Source organism: Chanodichthys erythropterus, chromosome 21 (genome assembly GCF_024489055.1).
Source record: "Chanodichthys erythropterus isolate Z2021 chromosome 21, ASM2448905v1, whole genome shotgun sequence".
Lineage (NCBI taxonomy): Eukaryota > Metazoa > Chordata > Actinopteri > Cypriniformes > Xenocyprididae > Chanodichthys > Chanodichthys erythropterus.
This window is the reverse complement of record NC_090241.1, coordinates 26,693,512-26,703,241: the sequence shown is the minus strand read 5'-3', so window position 1 is coordinate 26,703,241 and position 9,730 is coordinate 26,693,512. Positions and strand designations below refer to the sequence as shown.

At 36.5% G+C, this 9,730-nt stretch overlaps 1 protein-coding gene across 2 annotated transcripts; it reads left to right on the top strand.

The window, feature by feature from the left end:
• Positions 1-1,802: 1,802 nt before the first annotated feature.
• On the top strand, positions 1,803-8,273 carry slc2a11a (solute carrier family 2 member 11a). 2 transcript variants are annotated; one of them, XM_067373815.1, is made up of 13 exons: positions 1,803-1,939; positions 2,089-2,139; positions 2,308-2,406; positions 2,528-2,688; positions 2,848-2,972; positions 3,093-3,222; positions 3,401-3,549; positions 4,466-4,653; positions 5,815-5,925; positions 6,192-6,293; positions 6,829-6,904; positions 6,996-7,123; positions 7,927-8,273. In XM_067373815.1, exons 2-13 carry the CDS (start codon positions 2,119-2,121, stop codon positions 8,143-8,145), a joined length of 1,509 nt encoding a protein of 502 aa, XP_067229916.1. In that variant the 5' UTR covers positions 1,803-1,939; positions 2,089-2,118; the 3' UTR covers positions 8,146-8,273. The 2 variants fall into 2 exon arrangements, with proteins under 2 accessions (XP_067229916.1, XP_067229917.1); XM_067373816.1 differs by lacking the exon at positions 1,803-1,939 and adding an exon at positions 7,420-7,483 and having other exon boundaries at positions 2,006-2,139; positions 7,927-8,050.
• The last annotated feature ends 1,457 nt before the right edge of the window (positions 8,274-9,730 follow it).

Below are 9,730 nucleotides of genomic sequence, written 5' to 3'. Positions count from 1 at the left end.
AAAAAGTATTATGCTAATAATTTATTTCATAGGTCAACCAAAACCAAGCCTCTACCTACACCTTTACTGTAATTCCTCAAGAGTACAAACGTCAAGAGTGCACAATTATAACTAGATAAAAAAGTTTGTAGACAAACTTTAAGTTGGCTTGAAAAAGCATAGCCAGAAAGTTTGAAGAAGTTTTAAAAGTTTGTAGTATTTTGAAGCTTTTCAGTTTGAAATAGTTTAAGTTTTAGAATTGTAGTTTTAAAAGCCAGATAGATAGCTAGATAGGTAAACAGATAGATGGATAGATAGATTTTAATTTACTATGTAGTTGCTAGGGTACTCGGGGTTGTTTCTAAGGTGTTGCTATGCCGTTGCTAAGGTACTCGGGGTTGTTGCTAAGGTGTTGCTATGCAGTTACTAGGGTGCTTGGAGTGGTTGCGAAGGTGTTGCTATGCGGTTGCTAGGGTACTCGTAGTGGTTGCGAAGGTGTTGCTATGCGGTTGCTAGGGTACTCGGGATGGTTGCTAAGGTGTTGCTATGCGGTTGCTAGGGTACTCGGGGTTGGTTGCTAAGGTGTTATGCGGTTGCTAGGGTACTCAGGGTGGTTACTAAGGTGTTGCTATGCGGTTGATAAGGTACTCGGGGTGGTTGCTAAGGTGTTGCTATGTGGTTGCTAAGGTACTCTGGGTGGTTGCTAAGGTATCCTGGGTGGTTGCTAGGGTGTTGCTATGTGGTTGCTAGGGTATCCTGGATGGTTGCTAGGGTGTCACTATGCGGTTGCTAGGGTACTCGGGTGGTTGCTAAGGTGTTGTTATACGGTTGCTAAGGTATTTTGGGTGGTTGCTAGGGTATTGCTATGAGGTTGCTAGGATATTTTAAGATGTTGCTATGCTGTTCTGGGTGGTTGCTATGCGGTTGCTAGGGTGCTCTGGGTGGTTGCTGTGCTGTTGCCATGGTGTTCAAGGTGGTTACTTGGGTGATCTGGGCGGTTGCTATGATAGATAGATAGATAGATAGATAGATAGATAGATAGATAGATAGATAGATAGATAGATAGATAGATAGATAGATAGATAGATAGATAGATAGATAGATAGATAGATAGATAGATAGATAGGCTATTAATTTACCTGGTTAAATATGTTTCCTCACAATTAGATTACACTGGAGGCCAAAATTAGTTAACAACATATAACTGTAGTAGGTTATGTTTAAAATAAATTAATTTGAAAATCTCTCTCTTTTTGTTATAACGTTTTTTGTGCTTAATTCTAATTCTTATTTTCTTTGATTTTTTGTAAGGATTGGAAATTTTGTCCAGGTTTTGGGTCAGTTAAGCATTTATTTGTGTTACCTAAACTAGAAGTATCCAAAAAGTATTATGCTAATAATTTATTTCATAGGTCAACCAAAACCAAGCCTCTACCTACACCTTTACTGTAATTCCTCAAGAGTACAAACGTCAAGAGTGCACAATTATAATAGTGTTATGTTGCCCTCTAGTGGAATAAGTGGATAAGCTCAATATTATTTCAAATCAGTAGCCTACTGGTTTTACATGCTTCGATTCCATTAATATTCCGTAAGTCGACCAACGTGTACTGACTGAATGTAAAACACCCACAAAACTTTTTTTTTATTAAAATAAATAAATAAATAAATAAATAAAAACTTGGTAAGTAAATATTGTTTCAATCACAGTACCTACAGTTATATATACATCCCGATAGGTGGAGTTAAACTACAGTTTAATGATCTCATTTTCTTTTAAATGGACCTTTACATGGACACAATGCCAGCGTATTCATAAGGAGCAGGTGCATTTAATTCAACAGAAGTTCTCAGGAGAATTCGAAAATCATTGTTTTATTTAGTCGAGAGAGTGGTTAAACTATATAACTATATAGTTAAACTATATAAATTGTAAGGATCGTGACTGACCATTCTGAAGGTACTTATTGGCTGTAACATTTGAAGACGTGTGTCATAGTCTCTTTCTACGCACCGTTGCATCAATGTCATTTAATGGCGAGCACAGAATAAACTTGACAGCTTTCTTCTCTATTCTTGGATTTTAACCTCTGGATTATTTTTCTCAAGGCAAATCATTAGCACATACTTGAAGACATCATGACTACAAGGGAGAAGAAGGTAGAATGTTTATGTCCTATTGCTGGAGTTCATTTCCATTATTCAGATTTTTTTAAAAGTTTAATTTTAATTTAATTTAGTCATTTATTTATTGTTATGAAGTTGATTTGTTTGTTTTGTTGCTTATATGTGTGTTAACGTAACATTATAGTTATTCTTTCTAATCAGGGTCATAAATACACTTTGGCATTAATGGTGACCTCTGCAGCTATTGGGGGAACACTACAGTATGGATACAACCTGGCCATAATGAATGCACCTACTGTTGTAAGGAACAGTGTTTCGTTGGGTTTGTGTGAAAGAGTAAAAATCTTTTTGCCATATTAGTTGTCTGTTTGTGTCTCTTAAGGCCAATTACAAGTTTTCTGTTCTGTGTTCTTTCCTGCAGTTCATTCAAAAGTTTGTTAATGAGACATTTCAGGAGAGATGGGGAATACAGTTGGGGGTTTATGAGGTCACTCTGATATGGACCTTCATAGTCTCTATTTTCTCATTGGGCGGCTTTATTGGAGCCCTGATAGCAGGGCCGATGTCTGTCCGTTTCGGGAGGTACAAACACTTCTGTCTCTATCTTGTTTTATTTACAGTAACAGTTTACATCTTAAAGTTCGTGTTTCTTGCCAGTGGTTTTATTTCATTAAAACATGTTTTAGATTTAAAATTTGGTGTAATTTAAGTAGTTTGCCCTGTTATGTTCTTGTTTCCAAGGAAGAAGACTATGTTGCTGAACAATGTGTTTCTTATATCAAGTTCACTGCTTGCATTGCTGAGCCGAACTGCAAAGTCAGTTGAGATGATTATCATCTCCAGATTTTTGGTTGGCATAAATGCAGGTACTGTGTATATATATATTTTACCTGTAAATGTGATTATCAGTAATGGGCCCTTTATATTTTGAGATTGCTAGTTTCTTCCTGGTATCATTATAAACCATCTTTTCTATTTATATTCAGGCATCAGTATGAATGTACAGCCCATGTATTTTGGTGAAAGTGCACCGAAGCACTTACGAGGGGCTGTGTCTCTGTCCTCAGCTGTCTTCACTTCATTTGGACTGGTGTTGGGACAGGTGGTCAGTCTGAGGTGCGTTACATATTTGATGCAGTACGTTGTGAGAGTGATTACCATTTCCTTGTGTGATGTAAAGTAAATTATTTTTTAATGAGGTGCATGTAAAATTGTTATTTTGGTATCTTTTATGCCTAAATTAAACTGATTATCATGACTGAAATGGCTGATTTTAAAATACTTCTTTATTCAGTGAGGTGTTAGGTGGTGAGCCGTGTTGGCAGTATTTATTGGCCAGTAATGCTATTCCAGGCTTCATCCAACTCCTCACCTTGCCCTGGTTTCCAGAAAGTCCCCGCTACCTCCTCATTGACTGTGGAGACAAAGAGGCCTGCCTAATGGGTATGAGTCTTAAGCATTGGTTCAGTTGTATATTGCAATATGCTTTAAAAATACAGAGTATGATAGACTCACTGAACCCTACACAATAAACATAACATGCTCTTTACTCTAAAAACATCCACTTATAAAGGGCCTCCAGTGTATATAGAAAAAAACAGTAAAATATGTTAGAAAGGTCATTATGGTTTGGTTTGGTTTGACATGAGGGCGAGAAGTGTTGGGGAAAGTTACTTTTAAAAGTAATGTGTTATAATATTTTATTGTAAAAAGTAACTAATTGCATTACTTAGTTACTTTTTATGGAAAGTAATGCGTTACATTACTTTTGTGTTACTTTTTCTAACCTGGACTGGGCTTGCTTGTTTGTTTTTATATTAACAAAAAAGTTGGCAAATATAAAGACCCTTTCACAAAAAGTGACATGAATAAGCCTCAGGCTGAAGGAAATGCAAATTCATGCATGTATCGTAAAGAATGAAGCTTAAACAAACCTTGCAGCTGTGCTGCCATTCTGGACCACAGAAAATAGAATGCAAGAGAAGAAAGTTCAATACTCTTACTTCAAAAAAAAAAAGAAACACAAATGTGATGTTTTTGCTTAGTATGGTTGAATCGGATCATTGAAGGTCAGCAGCGAAGACACTGGTAAATAAAGTGAGATTAAATACATAAAGTATATTTGTGTTGTGGACAGGAGACGTATCTAGGAAATAAAGTAACCTCTGTTACTTACTTGAAAAATTAACTGAGATATTTTGTTGTGTAATCTCATTACCCAATACAGAGGGCAAGTAAATGCTGACTAAATGTTCATTTTTGGATGAACTATCTCTTTAAATATGTCATTCTGATATATTTGAAAGCCGAACGTAATTCTTACACTTGATTATATACATTAAACGTGTTTGTTTCTCAGCACTGCGGCGTCTGCGAGGCTGTGAGGTGCAGAGAGAAGAGCTGGATGAGATTCTGCAGGAACAGAATGAAACCAAGGGAGAACGTGCCAAACAGCCATGGGAGCTCTTCACTGACCGCAGCGTTCGCTGGCAGCTCATCTCTGTGGCAGTCTTGAGCAGTGCCATGCAACTGTGCGGTAATGACTCGGTGAGACCCTGCCTCTGTCCAATCCTGTGCTGTTACATCTTTGCCTCTTAGTCGGAAGTTCAAGTGTAACTGGATTGCCAGTGTAGTGCTTCATAAACTGTACTTTAACCAAATAATACACACCTAGCAGTTCTTGAGAATGAATGCTTGTTGCAGGCTTAATGTTAATATTTGAAAAAATAAGCACTGTTGTCATGCTTGTAGGGGGTAAAAATGTATGCAAACAGACTCACACAAAGCAGTTAGCAGTTAGAATAGCCCGTGTCCTCATCATATTTGTCTTAATATTTTAAATAAAATATCTGTCTCACTGTTTTTACACTGTTCAAAAGTTTGGGGTCAGTAATATTTTTTTTAAAAGAAATGATTTATTCAGCTAGTATGCATTAAATAGATCAAAACTGACAGTAAAGAATATTACATTGTTACAAAAAAATTTTTTTTTGCTTTGCATTTGAACTTTCTATTTATCAAAAAATCCTGAAAAAGTGTATCATGGCTTTCAATGGTTTTCAACATTGATAAGAAATGTTTCCTAAGCACCAAGTCATCATACTAGAATGATTTCTGAAAGATCATGTGACACTGAAAACTGGAGTAATGATTGATTATATATATATATATATATATATATATATATATATATATATATATATATATATATATATATATATATATATATATATATATATATATATATATATATAATGTAGCCTTGGTGAGCATAAGAAACTTTTCAAGAAGAATCTTACCTACCCCAAACTTTAGTGTATATAATTTGTATATATATAATGAATATTAATATTAAATGTTCACTTTTGATATTGTGATAAAAGAAATTTAAGACATTTCAATAAAACATTTAACCAGAGAAATCCCTTCAGTTATTCAACATTTGTGGTTAATTGTTACCTTTTGAATACCTTTGAAAAACACATTTGAATCTTTTTCTGTAAATTTTCTAAGGAACTGAATAAGCAAGTGACTGATTGACCTGCCTTTCATAGAGCTTTTGTTAAATCTCTCCTGTACCCAACACTTCTTACATGACTAGAAATGCTTCAGAAGGATTTTAAGTGTTAGTACACCAGGTTTGGGTTGTGTGTGTTTTGCACACTCAGAAATTCAAAAGATTAAGGGCCTTTTTCTTTCATTCCTCAGATTTACTTCTATGCATCATATGTGTTTCAAGAAGCGGGGATATCTGCAGGACAGATCCAATATGTGACCATTGGCACCGGGATGTGTGAATTCACAGCTTGCATTCTGTGTGTAAGTCTTCATTTAATCTGTTATCAATTATGTAACTGTCCCAGAACAAAACAGGCAATCCTTTGACCCACTTGAATAGTGTGAGTGAATTAATTCAGCCCAAACGTTAGGCTGATCACTTTTGTCAAGTGTTTTAGCCCATTTTGACATACTTTCTTTGGAGGACCAAGGTTACCACTTTTAATAGTATAACTGTATACAGAATAATTTCTGTTAGAATGACATGGCTACGCATTCATTTTAAATGTGTGTGTGTGTGTGTTTAGAACTTATTGATAGAGAGGCTGGGTAGGAAGCTGATGTTAATGGGCGGCTATGTTCTCATGGCAGGATGGGCTGTAGTCTTCACTGTGGCTCTTTCACTTGAGGTGTGTATTATTATAAAGGTTGCATGACCTCTTTTCCCTTTACCAGCACACACATAGTCACATGGAAGGTTATGTACACGTATGCATGCTCAGAAATTATAAACTGCACTGATACTCCTGAAGTTGACCTTTGAGAGTCCTGTAATGTAATGTAATGAGTCCATGTAATGTCTAACCTTAAAGTGGACACATAATGTCCAACTTCAGTAATCTACACTGAATGGACGTCATCAACGGTAAACTATGATTGGCTACTTTTCATATTGGTTACAGTATCATTCAAGTTTTTGGTCAGCTGGATTTTTTTATGTTTTTAAAAGAAGTATGTTATGCTCACCAAGACTATTTTGTATCTTTGTTTAAAAATAACCATTAATTTTGTGAAATATTAAAATTTAAAATAACTATATTTTAATATATTTCATTTATTTAATCCTTTTATGGCAAAGCAGCATCCATTACTCCAGACTTTTAAATGGTAGTTTAAGTATAGATCAAATAACACTATGTTTTGATTTGACCTTCCACTTAATAGAATATGGTTACCTGGATGCCTTACCTGAGCATGACCTGCATTTTCACCTACATTCTGAGCTTTGGAATGGGACCAGGTGAATCACAACATCCTGACATACAGCACAATGTTTTTATGTTATGGTTATGGTTATTTCATACACTGTTCTCATTTTCTTCATACGGTAGCTGGGGTGACTGGAATCCTTCCAACAGAGATTTTTAATCAGACAGCACGTCCTGCTGCCTACATGACTGCTGGATCTCTAATGTGGCTGAACCTCTTCATTATCGGGATGATCTTCCCTTTCCTTGTGGTGAGAGAATAACAGACTCAGCAAAACAGCAAAAATGGCTCCTTAAAGGTGCTAAAGAGGATGTTTTGTTTTAACATTTTTGCAGTATTACTTGAAACTGTCTTTACTAACTGATAAAAGACTATTTATTAGGTGCACTGAAAGTAATAATATTAATATACATCATCTGTGCACGAGGTAGGGCCTTAAAAACAATCAACCAACGACTGGCCCTCTGGCTTGTCAATCACTGCTATGACGTTCCTTGTGAGAGACGAGCGCGGCTGCACGCTCCAGTAACTTTCCACACTCCACAGGCGCCGCATGCAATGTTTTTGTCAGGAGACAGGAGTAACAACTGCAGATTATGAGTTACCTGTGGTGAGTCCAACATAATGAATCCACTAACACGACACAGCGAATGCCGGTGGTAAACACACGTGTTCCAATACTCGTGCACGAGTTTTGGGAGGCGTTCCCACGAAAGCAGGGGGTTGTTGTTTTTACGCATGCGCTCATTTAAAAAAAATCAGTAACAGTCTTTGGTTTCTCAGTCGACGAAAAGATCCTCTTTAGCACCTTTAAAGGGATAGTTCACCCAAAAATGAAAATTTTATTTGAAGAAAGTCATATACATCTGGGATGGCATGAGAGTGAGTAAATGATTTCATTTTGTGGTGAACTGTCCCTTTAATGTAGTTTTGCTAAGTAAATGTTTCATGTTTCAAGGATTTTTAGATATTTTAACTGGAAAATTAGACAAAATACCAGTTAAGAAAAGGATTTCTTCTTTTTATGAATGCCTTCTGTGTGTGTTTTTGCAGAGCGGTTTAGGACAGTATTGCTTTGTGCCATTTGGGGCTGTATGCCTCCTGACTGCTTCATTTATTCAGATGGTTCTACCTGAAACCAAGGGAAAGACCATAGCGATGATCACTAAAGAATTTTACAGACTCAATTACCGTGGACACGTCAAAATGGATCCAGAAGTAGTACAAGCCCAGTACCAACTAGGGGAAGTTTTTCACTCCACTGCCTTATAGTGTGTTAAACATCAGCTAAATTAATATTTTTAGAATAATATCTTTAAAATTATGCCTTAATTGTTCTTCATCACACAGTGAGTTTACATCTTGTCATGGTTATTTTTATATGTATTACTTGATTAAATATTTTCTGCATCACTAGACTGACTTGCTTAATTTCTTTGATTCATCCATTAATCATGCTTTACTGTCTCACATTACTCAAGTGTTAAAATATTGCCAACCATAGACCTAACTGCTCAGACTTCAAGAAAAGATGTTCCCTTGCTCCCTTTATCATGACTCCCATCAAGTTTAAGCACATTTGATACAGGAGATGAATTCAGATAACACTTAGCCAAGTTGACTTTGGCAGCATCATTGCGGGTGTGCAGTTATAACAATTCTGCAGAATGTTTCTCCTTAAGGTCAGCATGACTCAGCAACACCCTAACAGCGAACCCCTGATGTTTTTCCTATGGCAACAGAGAGCTTTAGTTCATAGTAAACACATGATTCCTGCTGTTTAGAACAGATTAACAAGACTATTCTGCTAAATCTATTGTTACTTATTTCTGCAAGATTATCTGCACAAATGAGCAAATATACTTAAAAGTCCTGCATACCTACTTTGGAGGTGTCATGCTCAGGCTTGGACTCAATGACCAGAACTGAAGTAACGTAACAGGTAGGTTTATTTGCAGATATGGCAGGAATACAGAGCATAAATAGGTAAGAGATGATACTTGAGATTGTTAGCAGATGAGAAGCTTGTATCGTTAACTTTGAGTCTTTGTCTTACAGTATCGTTGGAGCAAACACACACACACACACACACACACACACACACACGGAAACTACGCTGAGACGAGGAATTAATGGAAGATGACGCAACCGCAATAGCTAGCAAGTTAGTCAGGAATATTAAGCAGCTAAGTCCATAGCATCAGACGATGTCAGAAACATGACCGAGGCAGTGTGTGTGCTCTATATAGTGCTGGTGATGAGGGCTAGATGAGTTTCAGGTGGGTGTGTTTAGGTGCCAGAGGGGATGATGGGAAATGCTGTCTATGACAGAAGGCGCATACGGGTGTTAGCTGACAATTTAATAAGCTGACTTTATGTAAAATAGTTCTGTATTCTGCTAGACTGGGCTGTAAAAAAGCTTCAGATAAATTTTGTCATATAATATTTATACAACAGACCTTTTGAGGCCAGACTCTTTAAAGATTTTTGGATACTGAGAAATGGATTAGCTATTAAAGGTGCTACAGAGGATCTTTTCGTCGACTGAGAAACCAAAGACTGTTAGTGAGTTTTTGAAATGAGCACATGCGTAAGAACCAAAATTTTGTTTTTGACAAAAATGGTTTTCTGCCAGAGGCGTGACATCCACTCCCAACACCTTTCACACCACTGATTATACCCTTTGTCCTCTATTTGGCTGACATTTTCTTATTTTTCCTCTCCAATATCTGAGAGAAAGAGAAAAGGATAATCAGCACTGTATTTAATGGGATGTCCTGTTTTATTTAGCACGTTAAGGTAAATTGCAACAGTCAAAAAACATACAAAGAAACCTGCACATTCTGCTAAATATATT